General features: G+C 42.7%; 1 protein-coding gene across 2 annotated transcripts; it reads left to right on the top strand.

The window, feature by feature from the left end:
• The first annotated feature begins 300 nt into the window (after positions 1–300).
• Positions 301–15,173, top strand: LOC109626641 (ubiquitin carboxyl-terminal hydrolase 31-like). Of its 2 annotated transcripts, none has more exons than XM_069517487.1 (16): positions 301–1,840; positions 5,263–5,400; positions 5,611–5,699; positions 6,368–6,460; positions 6,715–6,850; positions 7,146–7,296; positions 7,534–7,714; positions 8,181–8,292; positions 8,397–8,491; positions 8,679–8,756; positions 8,863–8,992; positions 9,366–9,485; positions 9,584–9,809; positions 10,463–10,621; positions 10,729–10,881; positions 10,965–15,173. In XM_069517487.1, exons 1-16 carry the CDS (start codon positions 1,301–1,303, stop codon positions 12,506–12,508), a joined length of 3,945 nt encoding a protein of 1,314 aa, XP_069373588.1. In that variant the 5' UTR covers positions 301–1,300; the 3' UTR covers positions 12,509–15,173. The 2 variants fall into 2 exon arrangements, with proteins under 2 accessions (XP_069373588.1, XP_019938302.2); XM_020082743.2 differs by having other exon boundaries at positions 302–1,840; positions 10,962–15,173.
• The last annotated feature ends 5,529 nt before the right edge of the window (positions 15,174–20,702 follow it).

Genomic DNA, 20,702 nt, shown 5'->3' with positions numbered 1-20,702 from the left:
TATATAAATAAAGTTTATCATTCGTATCCCTCCATTTATCCCTCCATCATCCTTCCATTCATCCTTCCATCTATCCAAACCTGCCTCCATCCATCCATCAATCCATCCATTCATCCATCTGACCGTCAAACATGCCTCCATCATCTCTACCACTTATGAGGGTCAAGGTTGGAGCTTTATTATTATTATTATGATTATGATTATTATTATATCATCTAATATTAAGACTTGGACTAATTATACTGGTTAATCCCTTCCTGCACTGACTTGTAGTGTGGAGCATTATTAAATTGAGTTTTTAATTTTCTATAAACAATGCTCTTATTTGTTGCCATGATAATCATCAGTTCGTGAGTGTCCGTGCTGTCCAGAGACTCGGAGCATCACCCAGCAGCAGCATCATCACTCGCCGCTGTACCTGCGCTCCTCTCCTCCGACATGGACCAGTGTCGGGGCCCTGACGTCAGCCGTCACCGCCCTGCCTGCAGTGTCGGTGCCTACAGATGATGCTGATGGAGACAGGGGGAAGCGGCCTCGCCGTGAATCCCGTCCGGACGGCGGAGGCGCTGGATTATTTGAGGCGCAGCTGAAGACTTTGGGGGGGAAAAATAGCAACAACAGCTTCCAAGAGTTTCTGATGGGGACAGAGAAACGCGCACATCTGGCCCACGAACAGATACTCCACGGCGGAGAGGCGCGGGGGAGCGGCGGGCTGTGTCGCTCAGGTCGCGGGGTTGCTCGGTTTGGCAGAGCGATGGTTTAGGGGGAAGACATCCACAATACTCGGGCTGAACATCAGCATCGCCGTGGATTTGATCGCTAGAGACGGGTGAAGGAATACCTTTAAAAGGGTGGAGCTGCGGTTTGTTTAATAAATGATGAGGGATCCCGATCATCGCTTCTTCCACTTGTGAGAGGTTGATGTCCGTGTCTCTGATCGTCAGCATCCTTGTTGTGTTGTGATATTTCACCGGACCCGCTGTTAGGGAGGATGGCTTCAGGCGGGCGCGGGACCACCGCAGGCATTTACGCACGGCGCCCTGACTCTCCATGTTTATGCAATCCGACGCAGTGTTGCCAGTGGGCTGATCTGATCCTGCTCTGCCGTCTCCATATGATGTGATATGATCCCCACAAGCGCCAGGCCCCAGTGTTTCTGTGAAATATGCCCAGGCCTCGTGTTCCAGTGAGGGTGCTTTCATCGCACAGGCTCCGGGCCATGCGCTAAACGGAGAGACGAAGGGGGGGATCTCTGGGTTTTTACGCTGTTATAATTGGGGGGGACACCATCTGAGGGACCATGTCGAAAGTTGTGACCAACAAGGAGAAGAAATCCTTCAGCAAGAAGCTGTTCCGGAGGAGCTCGGTGCGCTCCGTGGGCAGCTTCATGAACAGAGTCCTCCGGACCCTGTCCACTCTGTCCCACTTCAGCACCGACGAGCAGGCCGCCGAGGACGAGAAGGACGACGCGACCCTCCTCCCGAGCACCACCGGGGGGTCGCTGCCGTCCGACGACAGCGACTGCGGGGGATTCCCCTTCGGTGACAAGGTGCCAGGGGTGGCCGGGCTCAAGAACCACGGCAACACCTGCTTCATGAACGCGATCCTCCAGTGCCTGAGCAACACGGAGCTGTTCGCAGAGTACCTGGCGCTGGAGCAGTTCAAAGGTGCGGAGACGAGCAGCAACAGCGGCGAGAAGGCCAAGTCCAACGGGGTGCTGGTGCTGAGGAGGGCCGGCCAGCAGCAGCACGAGTCCGGGGAGGTGACGGAGCAGCTGTCCGGCTTGGTGCGGGCGCTCTGGACCTTTGAGTACACACCTCAGCACAGCAGAGACTTCAAGGTAGGACGTGTGTAGAGGTGTCCCTGTCAAAACAGTGGCGGATCTAGGATGTTTCTGAATCAGGGGCCACAATTTGGACAGTAGCACTGTTCCCTCACAGCAAGAAGGTTCCCGGTTCGAATCCAAGTCCAGCCAGTGTCTCCCCCCCGTGTGTGGTTTGCATGTTCTCACCGTGTTTGTGTTGGTTTTCGCCTTCTTCCTGTCACTGTCCAACAACATGCATGCTAGGGTTAGGTTGATGGAGACTCTAATTGTGAGTCTGAGACAAGCTGGTACAGGGTGTCCCCTGCCTCTCACCTGATGTCAGCTCCCCCTGCAACCCTCAAATATGTATATATATATATATATATGTATATATATATGTATATATATAGGATGGATGGCCCAGACACGAACTCCAGGGAATGTCCGCAGAGTGGGGTCAGGACTTTCTCCGGAGTTCGACCAGTGCACCGGGAGATCCTCTGCTCAGCGGCACCGTTCTTCATCCTAAGATATATTTCTAAACATTTTTTTGTTTTTTTAAGTTTTGCATCATTTTTGAGAATGTTCACTGGTTCATGGTGAATCCTCTGGAGAATCTCCTGCTGTCTGGCATGGTCTGGAGAATGTCCTGACATTATCTGGGGTTCGGTGCATATCTGAAAGCGGTTTAAGTGCACATTTAAGTCTTTTAAGATTTGTTTATTAAAACAAAAAGATATTATACTGACAGGATGGGGGCAGCTCAGGGGGCGATCAGATTTCATCTGGTGCCCCCCTGCCCCCACCCCTGGATCTGCCCCTGTCCCAAAAACTACAAAGTATATGCAGTACAGGATACTAGGATCAGTGACTGATAGACTCAAATTGCACAGTGCTTTATTCTCATTTACTGATGTTTGTCACCATCAGGATCCAGATATCCAGGTCTGTTTAATCCATCGTCTCAGTTGAAAGTCAATGTAAAAACAAGTGAGGCGATCAAAGTGAGCTATTTAGCACAAATATTCTAGAAAAGTATTTTCTTCTGACGGCACTGACAAAACCAAATGCAGATAAATATGAACACTAGAGTCTGTTTATCATCACATTCTTCCTTCATTTGTCAGAATAATTGCAGACGGGGTAAAATGAAGTGAACCTTGACTGACTGGTTCAACAACAAGCTTCTATTTACTTTTATTGTTTTACATTAAATGTAAAAAACCCAGAGAAGGTTTCTGTCTTCTGTCAGTTTCTATGGAGTCACAGCTCATCTCCAGCTTATGTAATGTCTGTGCTTATCATCGAGCTTTTTATAGGAGAATAAATCCAAGAGGAAAAGACAAAGTCAGTTTTTTTAGACCAAACACTCATTTATTTAAAATTCTCTTTGAGCTCTTGTTATTTACTGTTTGAAATGTCTGTCAGACGCTCGTCAGCTTCTGCTCCAGCCTCATTTCACCTCTTCAGCCTGAAAACTTTGCTCGTCACGATCACAAAAGGGAACTTTTTTGTGCCTGTGTCTTTTTCTGTCTCCTTCAGAAGCTCAAAATACATAATGGAGAGCAACTAAATTGGACAGGGCCGCATTTCTGGTTCTTCACTGTGTTTCTATTTTGGTCCATTTTTTTTTTCCTGCCTTGGTTTCCAGCCAGAGAACAAACTGTCTGATTGGATATAGATTGTTCTGTTCACAGTGAGGGGCCTTGAATATGTTAAACTGAGTGGGGAAACAAAGTGCACATGCAGTCTATTTCAGGTACACTATTCAATTTAGAAACGAGGAATTGTAAGTAGTTTGTGAGAGTGTGCAGCTGAATATTTACTGACGTTATCTCTATTTCACAAACAACACAGATGGACTGAAAATGATTACTTTTTCAATCTGCAAAGATTAGATGTGTCTTTCCATCGTCTACATCAAAACCATAAATGCAGCTATTTGAACGTTTTCCTGCTTTTCCTGTTCTCTGCACATCACAGCTCCGCATTTGTATTTGACCATTTTGTGCCTCTTGCCTCTGACCACAATCTGAGCTTAAACTGAGAGCACTCAAAGATCATTAGGAAGATGTTTCCGGAATAAGAATAACAACAACAACACTGTGTCTCAAAATCCATTTTCTCTCCCAAGAAATTGCTCCGAGCGACAAGCTGTAGTGCAACATCCAATCTGCCTCAGAACAGGATCCACACAAACTCTTGCAGATTTGTGATCCTTAATTTTGTGTTGAAAAAATGATGGTAAAACAAATCCAACAACACAACTGAACTCCATGTTTGATAAAAACAACTCTGTAGATTGTTTTATTGGAGGCTTAATAAGGGATAAACTTATTGCGTTTATGGAAATGACCTTTTATCCCACTTTAAGAATGGTGGAGTGGATTAAAATCACCATGAATGTGTTCATTCTAAATCTTACACACTGGAATTTTAAAGTTGACCTTAATTTAATTTCCCATCTTCATATTTTTACATCAGTGTAGATTTTCTTATTTATTTACTGTCAATTGCCTGGTTATCCCTCCCTAGACACAATAATCCCATGAAAACACATTGAATTATAAACTATATGTAAGAGAACACACATGTCTTCTTATTTATTGTTTACTATACTGTTGAGAAAAATGCTACACTGCAAACTCTGCAAAAATCAATTTTAAATATAGAGGATATATTGATATCTGATACCATTCTTTCTATAAACACTTCATCTCTATTTTGTCACTTCATCTGAGTTAATGCCATAAATATTGTCTCATGAATCTGGAACATCATCTTTTGTTGTCACTTACACTGATTGTATTAATTATACATCTTTTATTCATCAGAAACATTGAGAGGATAATTTACCGCATGACAATTCTTAGGATGGCTTATTTTTCTCAAGGTGTTTCAAAGAGATGCAGACATTTAAAGCAATACATTATTAATATCTGTTGTGTTTTGCCTTAAAATCGTCCCTCAAAACACAGCGTCTGTGGTCGAGCCTCAGACGGAAGGCTCGGTCTTTGTTTGCATCACAGTTTGTCAGAAATGCTGAGGCTGCTTCTGTGATGCCTTGAGAGGAGAAAGAATGACCCCTGGGAGAAGCTGGGAAGACACACACAGAACTTGTATGTTTGACCTTGTGTGACATTTGATATCCGGTGACTTTTTTATCTGCCAGCCAGGGAGGCTCTGCGGAGCACACACTGTTTTTACTGTTGCTAATTGTCAGTGAGGCGGTTAATCTGTCGATTTCCAGCCCTGCGCCCTGGTTTTAAAAAGCTTCTGGTTTTAAAACAGCCCCACCACCTCCGCTGACCTTTAGGATTGTGCTGATCGTCAACCCGGTCAAACGCACTGAATATTTTATGATCAGGAGATGTCGAGAAAAGACTCGGCTGCACTGTGTGAAATCGTCTCTGTGTTTCGGAGCGATGTGCTGAATTTTCTTTTTTATTGTGCTGCAGAATGTTGTGTCCAAGAGTGCCCTTCAGTTCAGAGGTAACTCCCAGCACGACGCCCAGGAATTCCTCCTTTGGTTGCTGGACAGAGTTCACGAAGACCTCAACCATATAGTCCACCCTGACATCAGACCTCCCCGGAAGGTAAACAGCAACACAGGGCAGTGTAGGGTGCTGTATACTGAGTTATAGAAAAATAAAATCTAAATTTGTGGATGTTTCTTTCATGTTTTGACCAGATGTTTCCCCTTTTGGGTTTTCCACTGACACGTTACAATATTCTGAATGCTGCTGTAATTTAACATGCGTTATATTCTGTGTGTTTGCCAACTAACCGTTCTGTTATATGTGCAGCCTCCAGTAGAAGAAGAAAATCCCCCTGAAGGATCTCCACTACCAGCACCTGGCTCTTTTGTACAGGAGTTGTTTCAGGCACAATACAGGTGACAGAATTCATATATTTTGTCCAAATTTAAATACACATTTATTGCCAGTGCCCATAAATGTTTATTATGTGAAAATCATCATTTATATGGAATAATCTTCCAAGACAAGAGGATTAACACTTAAAACACACCCTAATGAAATATTCTAAACCTTCCAAAGGTTCACTTACTAGTTTTTGTCCTTCTTCCGATCATTTCCTATGGTCTTCTTCAAACAACATGAAATTTTATCCACTGCATGTACTAATGTATAGCACCAATAACATTACTCCATTATTTATTTATTTCCACTAATTGAAAATCGTCCGACATCTTGGTTCATGTGCTACTTGTTGCTAGTTTTAAAAAGGTTGATATCACTTTGATGTAAATAGATTTATATACATTCTGAGTCTATTCAATTAATTAACAATCAAAAATCAATTTGATACATATCAAATTTTATTCATTCAACTTTGTTATTACACAATTCTTTATTTCTTTAATATAAATAATTTAGTATTATGTTTATCATAATTTATGCATACCAATGTAATTTTCTGTAGGTACATATATATCATAGGTGTCAATGTTCTCTAACTTTCAGCAAGACAATGATGAAGTGCACTTTCCAATTAATCCTTAAAACTGGATCAGTAACAGTTCTCTAACATGTCTCTGTGCAGGTCGTCCCTGACCTGCCCTCACTGCCAGAAACAGAGCAACACCTTCGATCCTTTCCTCTGCATCTCACTGCCAATCCCGGTACCTCACACACGGTAAGCTGGCTCTGCATCCACTTTATATGAGTAGGAAAATAACTATCAGACGAAAAACAAACATCCAAATATGCGATGAGACGTGATGTCTTCTGGACGTGGCGTTAAAAAAAAGTGTCATCCCTGGATAAGAAAAACACCAGGAGAGATCTGACAGGAGAGAGCTAAAATTAGAACATGTCATGTACCTGTGAAACATCAGTCCTGCCGTGGTTATGAAACAGCCAATTTATTCCAATATGTCTGTGTTGCAGGCCGCTGTATGTGACAGTGGTGTACCAAGGAAAGTGCTCCCACTGTATGAGAGTTGGGGTGGCGGTGCCGCTCTCCGGTACCGTGTCCAGGCTGAGACAAGCTGTGGCCCAAGAGACCAAAATCCCAGCGCAACAGGTGCTGCCATCTTCTGAAAACTTTTCTGCTGAAGACTGTTAATGCATTAAAATTAAGAGGATTAAAGTTCTTTGAGGAAATTGGATGGAGGAGTTTGCCATGAGAGAATTAGGAGGTTTGATTTGTTTTTTAATGGGAGACCAGAATTATCTCAGATGATTTTAGCACCATTTTATAATTAACACTTTGTAAACATATACATCTCTTATGTTTCAGAATCTGAAGTCTCTTCATTAAAAAACTTTAACTGGCACTAATTCTTATCACATGAATGAATCCTAATGTCTCTGTTCAGATCGCCCTCACTGAAATGTACTTTGACGGCTTTCATCGCTCCTTCTGTGATGACGACGACGACCTCGAGATCATTCAGGAGAGCGACTCCATCTTTGCCTTTGAGACACCTGAGCTGTTCAGACCGGAGCAGATCCGTTCCAAGCGAAGCGGTACAACATCCTGTTTACCCCCCCCATCCCCAATTACAAATCAGTTTAGCTCTCTGTCTCATTACGGCAGTGGGAGTGGAGATTAGATTAGAAATGGACCAATGTTGGAGAAACGCCCGGTTCAGGAAGCTGCCACACACACACACTGACCTGCAATTCACCAAGCAGTGTGTGGTTTTCACATTTTATTTCAATTTTGGAAAGTTTGTAACTTTAACTTCCATGTTTTCTTTTTAGGGAGTCCACATGCAAATCTCAACCAGAACAACTTGAAGTACAGCACAGACAACAACAGGATTCCCACGCAAATACAAGAGCCGACGACACCACCGGCGAGTCCTAATAAGAACAGCGGGCAGGCTGAGAAGATCGTCCTGCTGGTGTGTAATAGAGCCTGCGCTGGACAGCAAGGACGCAGGTAGGATCTAATATCAGGGGCTGATACTGACCTAATTCACTGATGGGATATTGCGCTGACATCACTGGAGTCTACTGGCAGATGTTTTTATGAATCATAAACATGTTATAATGCAATTATAACCCCATTGCCAAAATGCTGGAGTACAAATTAAATAGATAGTAATCAAAACATCTAGTAGCCCCCCCTTATTACTTTTGGACTCATGTATAGAAATCTAGAACAAACAAATACACACAAACAAACACACAAAGTAATAAATTGCTTTGGAACACAAATTTATATTGAATGGATTTTATATAATAATAATAATAATAGGGATTTAATTTATCGTATTCAGAACTGAATACAAGTGGATTGGTACGTTGCAACTTTATCGAGCAACAGTTATCATTCATATCATCAACTATTGTAATCAACTATCCCAAAGAAATCTTTAAAACCTCACTGCTTTTGTTCCCTGCAGGTTTGGTAATCCATTCATTCTGTATTTGGAGCGAACAGTGACCTGGGACGTTCTTCAGAAAGAGATCCTGGAGAAGATGCGTCACATTTTGCGCCCTGGAGCCTTTGTGCAGGTTCAAACTCCCAACCTGCTTTTCACACCCTTTGCTTATTTTATTTTTTTGCAATCTTGTTAATGTGTTATATTTGATATTGTCTCATTCCTGGTGGTCTTCAGGTAGGGCCCTTCACGTTACGTGTGGTGGGCGTGGTTGGAATCACGTATCTCTTGCCTCAGGAGGAACAGCCACTCTGCCATCCCTCTGTGGAGAGGTAATACCACTTTTTACCACAAGGAGGAAGTGTTGCCTCAGTTGAGAAGTTGTTACATAAATCCTGCAGCATGTTCAAACCATTTAAAATGGATTTAATAGTAACAGTATGTAGTTCTTCTCTTATTCTATTAATAAACATGTATATGAATGTAATGTAATTCTCTTAATGTAATATTATTTAATAGGGCGTACAAGTCCAGCGGTCCTGGAGGACCACCTCATGTCAAAATTGTGGTTGAATGGGACAAGGAGACAAAAGACTAGTAAGTGAGATCTTGCAAAACACACACACTTCATTAAGCTCCTGGCAGATGTTTGATGCGATGTGTGGTTTCTCCCTCTGTGACTTGTGCCGCACTGTATCCGCAGTCTCTTCAAAAGAACTGAGGACGAATACATCCCAGATGCTGAAAGTGTGCGTCAGGTGAAAGAGCAGCACCTGCAGCCTCAGACGTGCTCGCTCGCCCAGTGCTTTCAACTCTACACCAAAGAGGAACAGGTAGCCTGAGACATGGTGCCGTGGGGTTTTTAGTACAGACAGGGAATAAATATGTGGCTTGATTAAGGTTTCACTGAAAGATTCAGCTCAGAGTTTTTTGAAATCCTGGTCAAAGGGAGTGAGGGGGAAAGGGAAGGGTAAATTGTGGATGACTCTATATCTTGTGAAAAGAGTCGGGTTCACAGAAGATCTAGTGTTGTAGAAGATCAATGTAGGAGCGCCTGCTCTACCAAGTGTGCAGAGATTGTATGTATTCCAAAAATTTAAAATAAAAACATCGATTCTTAGCTTTCACGACACAAAAACAAGACGAGAACATGAGGTAGACTTTAAAATAGTTACTCTTTAAAAACTGATGTTTTCCACATTTCAGCTGGCTCCGGATGACGCATGGCGTTGTCCACACTGTAAGCAGCTTCAGCAGGGCAGCATCAAGCTCAGTCTTTGGACCCTGCCAGACATCCTCATACTCCACCTGAAGCGCTTCAGACAGGTAGTGAGAGACAATGGATTTTACATTACTGTGAACGAGGTGCTCGTAAAAAAACTTGCTCTCAAGTTTAAGGCTGTGAACGTTGTTGTGTCCCTCAGGATGCAGATCGACGGATGAAGATGCAGAACATGGTGAAGTTCCCGCTCACCGGTATGGACATGGCACCGCACATGGTAAAGAGGAGCCAGAGCAGCTGGAGTCTCCCCTCCCACTGGTCACCATGGAGACGGCCCTATGGGATGGGCCGTGATCCGGAGGACTACCTCTATGACCTGTACGCGGTGTGTAACCACCACGGAACCATGCAGGGAGGTCATTACACAGGTAACAGAGCACCATGACACAACCGATGACTGACGCCCCTATTAGGTTATTGTATGAAAGATATAACATGCAACAATTCTTCATTAAGAAGACTAGAACTAATTTATATATTTTTTTGACATCTGTACTTACCCAACGAAATTCCCAATTTTATTCAAAGTAACAGGACGTTTCATCTCAGTCACCTTTTAAATACCACAAATCCACTTTACCTGTTATGCCCGTCTCTGCTATAACGCCCAGGTCAAATGATGAATGATATAGGACAAGCACAGTTAGCCAGTTAGCTAGTTAGCCAATAGGCTCACTGGGCTGGTTTTCCTTCCTCTGTTTATCTTGGTCATTTGTAATAGATCACAAATTTTCATCACTGTTTACTGCGCGTTCCGTCACCGAAACTCTTCTATAAAAGCACAAATGCACAGGGGAACCAAGTATCCTGAGAAGATTATGGAACAAGAAATGTTGGTGAAGACATCAACTCCCATGATCCCACGCTGCTTCATCATCAAACTCTGTCTTTTTTTGTTGTTTTTATTGAGAACCCTAGAAGCCCAAGTTACATATTGTGCATTTAACTGTTTATTTTTATTTTTATTTTTATAAAAGCTTCACAAGTTATTTATAATATCTTATTTCATTGTGTCTCGCAGCCCACTGTAAGAACTCCATTGACGGACAGTGGTACTGCTTTGATGATAGTGATGTTCATCCTATGTCTGAAGATGAGGTCTGCAAGCAGACTGCTTACATCTTGTTTTATCAAAGACGAGCCACTATTCCATCCTGGTCTGCCAACAGCTCTGTGGGAGGTAACTTTTATTATGAGCCTCTATACTGCCCCTCATACTGTATATGTTTGGGTTTTGTCAATGGGATGAATTGCAGATGCTCAGCCACTCTCTGTTTGGACCTTTAGGTTCCACCAGTTCTTCTTTGTGTGAGCACTGGATTAGTCGGCTGATGGGCAGCCGTCCACCCAGCCAAGCCTCATCTGGTTCCTCCAGACGTACCTCATTGGCCTCCCTCTCTGAGTCCGCTGAGTTTGCTGCTGAACGGAGCGAGGACGATGGTAAGGGAGACTTATGCCATTGAGGATTTCGTCAATGTTTTCTTGGAGAGTCTAACATTTCTGTGTGTCCCTCTACAAAGCAGGCCTATCGAGCCGCCCAGCGGTGAGAGGCATGCAAAGACAAACCTTCTCCTCGAGATCTTCCATCGCCAGTCCTTTGGTTCTCAGTGAAAATGGCACTAAACCATCCTGGTCCCACTCTGCTAAGCTCCAGCTCCGTTCCAACTCTCCCTCTCGCTTCTCCCTGGAATCCCACTCTTCCTCCCCGACTCTGGAGAGAATAGGAGAGGTTGTTGATAACCAGCTGGCAACCCCCTGCTTCACTGGGTCGCCTAAGCCAGACAGACTGTCAGGGTGTAAGTTGGCCCTTGCAGCTTCGGATAGTAATCCTGGCAGTAAAAGGCTGATAGAGCAGCTTCACTCCAAGGCTGTGGCGCAAGCGGAGCAAAGGAGCTCTATCCAGGCTGGGGATAACAACAACATAGTCACTCCTGCTGAGCAAGTTAGTCCTCGACATGGGGCAGCTGCTAAAGAGCAGAAACAAAGAAACGGGGCTGCAGATAGCACAGGTGTTAAAAGGACCTCAGCAAAGACTGGGTTAGAGAGTGAAAGGAGTCCCAAGAAGCGTCCTACCACCTCCTCAACTTCGTCCAGCTCCCTCTCTCCTGCGTCCCCAGCCATTGACAAGTCACCGTCTCGAACACAGACAAAGGGTGCAGCATCAGCATCAAACCCCAAGGACAAGTGTGATGGACCTCCTAAAACTAGCAAGGCTGGTTCCTCGAAAACAGCAACGCCTTCCAAAAAAGGGTCCCCTCAAACCTCAGAGGCATTACATCCAGACTCTGCCCAACAGAGGAAGAGTGGTCCTCCAGGAGCACAAATCTCACATCCTCAGAGAAAGGCATCACCTAGAGGTGGAGGCGAGAAAAGCTCAGCCTCTGGAAGGACTAGAGCAGCAGAAAGGAGTGCAAGCCGTGATTCCTCAGGGGCCAATGTGGTTTCGGAGAGAAAGGTCAGCCAGGGAGGACCTCCCTCCAGGTCAAGTGCTGCTAGTAGAGCAGAGGGCAGGCCGGGTCGGGCTTCGGAGAACAGGGAGGTGGCCCGTAACTCTAGCAGTAGCTCCTCCGTGACTAGTCTCCGATCTTCGAGCGTTGGCGTCTCGTCTTCGAGTGCAGCACCACCATCAAGGGGACCTCGTAGGAACAGTAAGACGGAGGACAAAGGTTTGTCCTTCTTCAAAACTGCTCTGAGGCCCAAAGAGACCCGTAAGTCAGCTGATGGTGGAAAATCAGGGACGGGGGAAGCTAAAGGAAGTCCAGAGGATAGTGCTGGGGATGCAGCTAAAGAAGGAAGCCAGAAATCAGCAAGCAGGAAAACCCAGAATGGGGCTTCAGAAGCCCAGACTAACGTGACCACAGCCAAAGACAAAGAATCCTCGAAGGCATCTGCTGCAGCCAAGCATTCACTGCTGGCCTCCACAAAGTCCAAGCTTTCTGGAGTGGAAACGACAACCCAGTCCTCCGCCAATGCAAAGGACCTTTCAAAGAAGGAGCCTGCTAAAAAGACAATGCAGTCCAGGAAGATCCCCATCAACTCTACACAATCCAGCCAGAGGTCCAAGTGATAATATGTCGAAGACTCGATAACAATTTCTCAAGTGCAGCTCCGAGGTGCTTTAACCATCAAACTAGACCTAAGTGTCTGACCAACATCTTTAAAGCACCTGTAGCTTTTCAGTGGTTACTGAATACCAGCTGCCATACTGGACGCTTACTGTCCACATTGTTAAATAGCTATTTAGGAATGGATTTTAACAAAGCACTTTGTATGGATTGCATTGATTTTGAGGGATATTCTACTGTATTGTAAATAAGCATGGACTCCACATGTATTGAAATGATTGCCTTGTTCTGTCCGTAGCATAGTTGGGAGACGTACATCTCAGTAGGGGGTGAAAATAAAGGTGACTTTGCACAAGATGGAAAGCAAATATTCTGTAAATGGTGGAGAGATACTTTTGAGATCTATCAAACATGGACCACTCAGTCACCAAAGGACGTTTACTGGCAATTTTTAACATGCGGATGCAGTGAAATGCTGAATTATTTCCCAAAAAACGTACAGCTCTCTTTCAATATCGAGAGTCATATGTCGACAACAAACATCAGTGCCTCAGATAATCATAGTGAAGTATTTAATCTAAATTCTATAACTGCAGGTGTTGGACGATTTATAATTCAATTTTAATATTTACTAAGCACTGAAAATGTAATTTCAAGTAAAACACAATTTAGCCTATTTAACCTGAACTGCTGTTTACATATGCTCCTCAGTGTAGAATTTGTGCAACAGCCTTTAAGGAGAAGAGGAAGGAGTCTGTCACGGAGGTGCAGGAATGAAGCATGTGTCGTTGGTGTTAATTGTCTGGAGACCTTGGTTTTGTAATGATTCTTAAATGTTTTGTGTTTGATTTAGCAGTGATAACCTGTTGCCCCCACTTCCCCACCCCCCATCCCCAGATGACCTCCCCCACCAGTCACCACTTCTGCCCTCCAGCTGCTGATGCCAACACGTTCCTGCGGTGCCCATGTTCCTCATGGGGAGCAGCATCTTCAGACTGCCAGACATCTCCAAACATTCCTCTCAGATGAACACAGGGTTTATGTAAGAACAAAAACAACAACAAAAAAAGCCACGACACGCTAAGACGACATATTCAAACACAGCTGGGTTTGCCTTCGTTGAACACCATACATGTAGGTAGAGCTTTTATGGTGCGTTTGAGTCAGCCCCCTCCCCAGTTCTCTGTCTTTCACGTGTGACATTGCAGCTTGTGCACATTTCTACCTTGCATTGAACGCATAGATTAACACTAAATGCACTGAGAAAAAAAAGAAAACCCCCATCACGAAGTATACGACAGTTTTTGCATGATAAAATTGCTTATGCATGCACTTAACTATGCAAGCAGATTCTTGCTGATGCCCACACTGAGTATGTAGACGTGCTACTCTTGGATGTGTATATATTTCTAACTGTATATTTTTCCAAATGCCAGCATCGGAGAGCATGTTGAGGCATACTTTATTAAAGCTTTGTTTGCACATTTCTTCAAAACGTAATATACATTTTTGTATGAATGATAAGTATTGCTCATTCACCCTCTCAAAGTAAATCAACGCATTTGCAAAGTAATGTTTTCTGTATTGTGTTAATTCGTCTCATGTTTTTACCTAACAACTTTAAACAGGTTTTAAAAGGCAATTTTTTAAAATGGTTCTTGCTGCAATTTAACGACTTGTGGTGTAACTTTAATTTCCCGTCTTTAAGAGCTGGGAAACTAAAATGATACGTTCAAATGACACCAGTGTGCATGACCTAATGTGCGGCTTGTGTTTATATATATATATATGTTTATATATATATATATATATATATATATATATATATATATATATATATATATATATATATATATATGTATATAACATGTTTTTTTCAATTTAGGCCGAGACAATTTAAAACAAAATGCTGCCATTTTAATCTTAATCTTCTGTTTTTGTCTTAGAAATCCTCCAAATTTATGATGTGCAATATTCTTGATTTTCATTTTTGTACTATCAAACCTCAAACCTACTTACAATTTAACGATAGACAGATGTTAATACCTTGACTGAAGTACTGTAAATCACAATATCTTGAGTTTTTCACTGTGAAGAAATTGCACTGTAAGGCGTCATCCAATGATTTTGTCCCACAGATATGGAGTCACACGTAATAGCTATCGTTATATAAATATCACAGTTATAGATCAACTGAATGTCACATTCAAGGAGGAGTGTGCGATGCTAAGCCAGAGCAGCTGGACTGTAAACTGCTTTATAGAGCCTTCTGGCACATGGTGCAGAATAAATCTAAATGTTAACTTCAGTGCCTGGTGGCTACAGTGAGTTGAAACTGTGCTATTACAGCCAATACATGCAGTATATGAACTGACTTATGTATGTCACATCAACTTTAAGTGAAACCTTGCGGGTGTTGGTCATAAGAGAGGGATGTATAAATATAGTGAGATACTATGAGGAATTATTTATTTTCACAAATGCATGAGAGCAAGTAAACCCTTTTTTTTTTTTTCATTCATATTCTGTGATATAATGTAATTTTGACATGTAGTGTGTTCATCTTGTTTTCGGGGAGTAGCAGCGTGTGTTGGCATTGATTTGGCAACGCAAGACAAACAACAGCAGAATCAAATAATGTCATTAAATAAAATGTTGTTGACATAAGTATGTAGTTCTGGGTGATTTGAAGTGTTTTTGCACGACAGTTTTTTTGTGCAGCTACTTTTTGTTCCACTTGGTGGCGCTCAGTGTTTGCCCGAGAAGCCCCAGATGAAACAGAAATCAAAGAATTGTGGGAATGAGGCAAAGCTCAACATAAATTAGCAGTTCAATTCTCTTCAGTTAGAACTTGTGGGTTAACTGAGATATATAGTTGATGCTATATATCTCAGTTAACCCTCAGATCTACGGTGACACTGAGGGAGATGATTTAATATTAAACTACCAGCACCATCATTTATTTAGAGCTGATTCAATTGTGCTTTTATTAGTTTGGCCCAAGGCTGAGCGTATTAAGAATTAATGCTGCCTCTTTGTCTTTCTGTTCTTGTAATTTTGAATAACAGTCATCAGTTTTGGGAATTGCATTTTCACCCTCTCACTTCTCAACTGCCGTATTGTGAAAATCACCTTTGGTGTGATGGGGCTGCAACAGAAGACTCAGTGTTTATTTTATTAGGATTTGGGCATTTGTCTTGTATTCGACAGTAGAATGCATGGTTGTGTAGTCAAAATGCATGTATGAGTGTGATTAGAAAATTTGCAGACCTCATGATTGTGTGAGGATGCCAGGCTTCTCCACTGCTCAAATCAATAATCATTTGCCAGTTGTATCAGTTCCGAAAGAACATAATTATCAAGACGTCAGTGGAGAATTCAGCAACTTTTGTGACATTGCCCTCCTTGACTCCTCAACACAATGCATCTGACATGCTGAATTTGTTTACTCTTTTCGCTTTTGCTACATCGATGTGTTCGATGCATTGCAGAAAGGCAATCTAATCTTATTGATCAATCCAACCGTGGCATCTCCTGCGGCCAAATTCGATCCTTGATGCTGCGACTACGTCTCCATTTTGAGAAACTCCTGTCCCTCGGTGGAGGAGAGACGACGTGCAGGATCTTCATGATTAGCTTTCACTTTTTCACCACTTGCTGTTTGGGTGGATCGATGCGTGCACTGCTTTGGTAAATGGGACACACATAGGGGGGTGGCCACAATGTGAGAAACACCTGTAACACAATAGAATCCAATAGCCCTGCAACACAGTGAGCGTCAGAATGTTTCTGCGGCGATTATGACAAAGATTGTTCATCTAACTTGTATAATTAATGTTTCTTGGGGAATGATCCTGTAATGTAACATTGTTTTACATTATAACAGTTTCCTGTTGTATCACAATGCAACACAGTTCAAATTACAATCAATGATATAGAAGCAGTTCAAATACACCACTAAAATACAAATGCATTATAAAAGTACTTGTTTAAGTGCTATTGAACTGAATTGAATTACACTTATTGCATCTTTTGATATGTTCAGTTATATGTATTGCAGTTCATTATGTTGACAGGCCTGAACTGCACAGCACAGGCATATTTAGAAAACCCAAAGCAATGGACCATTTGAAAGCATGTCATAAAGACAGTACTGTCTCACACTGATTGTAAACATGTCATGTGTTTTTTCTGTTGTTTTTTTTATGTTTGAACAAGAATTTGGCTGCAACGCTGTTTACCCCTGAAAAGTGTTTATGGACTGAAACACTTCACCCACCCCTGAATCGGCATAGTGGTGAGTAGATAATATTGTGTCTCCACTTCCACCCATTTCACAAAACTGAATCCAAAACATCCCAAACACAGATGCCGCCATGTTTGAAGCCAGTCCATTGCTTTGCGTGCAGCCGCAATAGTGAGGTTCTGCTAATAATAGGGCTCGACCAACCAGGAGTCAGTCTCAGCTGTCAATCATGAAGTTTCACCCTGTTTTTATAGAATCAAATAATAAAAGAAAAACGATTGAAGTGTGATAAGACCAAACTAAAATGACAGAAACTGTCAAAATAAAATTATTCAGTGTGTGCTTTGACCAGTTGGTCCACTAACATGGACGAGGTGGAGCACATCCTCTTAAATGGAGTCCGCCATGTTGCAATGCCATGTTTCTATAGTAACCCACACAAACCAAACACTGGCTCGAGAGATGTCTTTTCTGTTAAAGTTCTCCCATACAAGCTGTGAAGAGGAGGGTGAGGCAAGGGGTATTCAGCTGATTGCAATCTCGACCATCACAGCCAGATGGCATTAGATAGCAAAAACTCTTTGTAATAAAACAGTAAAAACAGGCAACACCTTTTTGTTTTTTACTTCTCAGTCAGAGTTGCAAAAAAATAATAGACCAATTCTCTTCTCCTATTCATTTTATCATTTTATCTTTGCACTAAGCAACAACCTACACAAGACTAAATGTATTCTCAATGTGAGACTTCTCTCCCCCTGCTGGATGGCAAACAAATTCAATTATTTAGTCGTCTCAGGAGCGAGCGTGTCAGTTATTTCTCTTCTTCCGAGTCCAGTGAAGCAGTACTTTAGTCCCCTTTTAATTGGAGATGAAAAATCTAGCAAGCTTTGAGTGCAGTTGGAGAGAGAGCGCGCAGCTTTTTAGGCGATGCAATATACATAACGTGTCATGTGGGACATCCGAGGCTGAATTACATAACCCAGAGTGGTGCCTTGAAAACAACACCCAAGGAAACCGTGTTCTTGTTGGCGGACCAGAGGCAACTCCCATGAACTATCAGGATTAGTCCTCACTGTACCTTTAAGAGTCATTTGTGACCACAAAAGGGTTTTTTATACCACAGAACCATCACACAGGATCCAATCTCCATTATTTCTCTGCTGAGCATTTTATCTTCATGCAGCTTTAAGATGGTTTTAATATTAGCGTCATTTTCTATAAATTCCTTTGATATATTGAAGGCAACTGCAGGCTCTCCCTGCTTAAAATGCCAGAAAACCTTCACCTGTGAAATGTCTGAGACCCAGCAGCCGTATTCCTCCCACATGCGGCACCCTCACTTCTCCTACATGAAGCACAGCAGCGAGTGGCTGGAATCCCAAGAACTCGCCAATAACAGAGGACTCATCAGGATGCTAGAGAGCGAGGTGTGAAGTGTCAAAGTTGGACATACAGTCAGCGCATGTCTGCCACGCTTCCTCTGACACTCATCCTACACCATTGGCTGTGCGAGGAATGATTGACTGAGAGGTTGATTATGCTTCTTCCAGCCAGGTGGTTGGCAGGCAGAGCGGCGCATATCACCAGATTGCTGCATCAGCCAAAGTGTGAGGCCACAGTTTCTGGCATCAGTGTGTCTGGACGAACATCACAGGAATAATAAAAAGATGCGGGGATGTCAATCATCACCTAAAATGTGTCTGTTCAGTTGTTGATCCATTTTTTTTTCTCTTTCCGCCCCGTTTTGTTGGCAGCAGTCTCTCCATCTTGTATCTTGTATCATTAGAGGCGTTTGAGCGGTGCTGAGGTGGGAGACAGACGAGCAAAAAATTCGAGGTTCCTGGGTTCTTGTGGGAGAGAGAGAAAGTCTTTGATGTTGTGGAGTTTCACAGAGGCAAATAACACACTTTGATATTTCATAAGCCATCTCTGCAAAAAAAATCAAGCAGGCACAAACACATATACACACACATCTGCATGCGTGCTCTGTCAGAGACGAGGTTTGAATTACCACCCAGCTGAAAGATTTGGACTTATTTTAGCTGCAGATATTTGTCTTACACACGGCGCAGCTTTTGAAAAGTTCCAATTTTCTCGAGGACCGCTGAGTGAATGTCTGTCCCGTTTGATTTTGAGAGGAAGATAAATTAGTGTTTGGATGAACATAAAAGGTAATGTATTCATAAAAGCTGTGATGAGTGCAGCTGTCTCCAGCATCTGACATCCAATCTGAGACGAGCCGCCTGGGAGGTTGGACCATCCTCCACTGTGGGTGTGTGTGTGTGTGTGTGTGTGTGTGTGTGTGTGTGTGTGTGTGTGTGTGTGTGTGTGCGTACGTGCGTGTGCCTGTGTGTGTATGCGTGTGTGTGTGTGTGTGTGTGTGTGCCTGCGTGCCTGTGTGTGCATGCGTGTGTTAGTGCTGTGATGTTTGAGCACAACAATGAATCAATCATTTGATTGAATACAATTTATTTTTATGTGAGGAAACACGGTTTTGTTTTGATAATAATTTAATCCCAGAATAGATAAATCAATAGTAAATATTGCTCAATAATTACATTTATTATTTATTATTGATAACTGTTAAAGATAAATTATTGTAGGAATAGGAATTAGTGAATTAACAATTTTGGGCCTCTTGATTTCTAATAATTTGAGTTAATGTGAAATAATAATGGTGGTAATGATCCAATTATAATAATAATAATTATTATTATTATTGTTTCCCATTATTTACTGATTGTTTGAACAGCCTTAATCTGTAAGTAAAGCATTTAGTCTTTCTCTCGAGTCCCTGGTGACATTTTAAATCTAATTCTTCAGCCTCCTCTCACACTTTCCCATGAGTCAATTGGTTTTATAGCATTCATTTGTATGTATAATATGTGTCAAGGCTTTTGCACAGCAAATCAAGACTGATGTGTAATTAAAAGTATCGTCACACACTGGAGGCAGGCTCCCAAATCACACACACATCACCCAGGTTGAGTGTGTCCATCCTTTCAGACTGCTCATCATATTAAAACACATCCCCCTCTCTGTGGTTAAAGAAAATTTTGCCCCCAGTGTTATCATTTCACATTTGTTAATTATTTGATTGAGTTGTGTGGTCAACTGAAAAACCTGTTTGGGTGTAAAAACCTGCACGGAGAGCCTCTTTCTGTCTCTTGCTGGCTTTTACATTATTGTTGCTCCGGCTCTGTGAGGCCTCCTGCTTTGAGAAACGCTGCCACACAGCCCAAACCGCCCCCTTCCTCCCCGTCAAAATCCTAATGCACCGCATGTCGACTCAGGTGTGGTCTCGAGCCCAGGGGTTGCTGATACATCAGATGTGTTTTGGTTTGCCGCGGATGTGAGGTTCATCTGGAGGCAGCCTTGGGATGAGGCTTGTTATTCTCCTCGGTGAGACATGAGCCACACACTCTAATTAGAACACATCTCCTGGTGGGAGAGATGCCTCCAATCTAATCAGCCCTGTACCTCACTTTAGCTGCTCCACAGAAAACACAGCCGCTCGTCTGACAGACACAGACGACAACAAGGAGATGGCACTGAACAACTGTTTCTAATTTGGAGGACTTTACAGAATTTCACAGATCTAAATCTTGAAAGGGCATACGCCCAACTGATTCTCACGTCTCTGCCATCTTCCTCTCACTTGGAGACGAGTTAAGAAGAGGTGGGCATGCGGCTCAGGCTGTTGACATGTACAAAATCTGAATGCAAATAAAAAAATCTTTTAAGCTGCTTTTAAAACCATCAGTGATTAAAATGAACTAAGACTACAGCTTCCATTTCACCTGGAAATTAAGTCAGTTATAGTTCCCTACTAACTTGAATAGAGTACGTCACATGCACACACTCTTGTTAAGTCTCATCCCCACAGACAGCAGTTCTAACATTGGTCTGCAAATAGCTGCAGAACATGTATCATTACGTAGTTGAGACTG

This window comes from Paralichthys olivaceus, chromosome 21 (genome assembly GCF_024713975.1).
Source record: "Paralichthys olivaceus isolate ysfri-2021 chromosome 21, ASM2471397v2, whole genome shotgun sequence".
In the NCBI taxonomy this organism is placed as follows: domain Eukaryota; kingdom Metazoa; phylum Chordata; class Actinopteri; order Pleuronectiformes; family Paralichthyidae; genus Paralichthys; species Paralichthys olivaceus.
The sequence above is the reverse complement of the archived record's forward strand: the minus strand, read 5'-3'. Positions and strand labels throughout refer to the sequence as shown.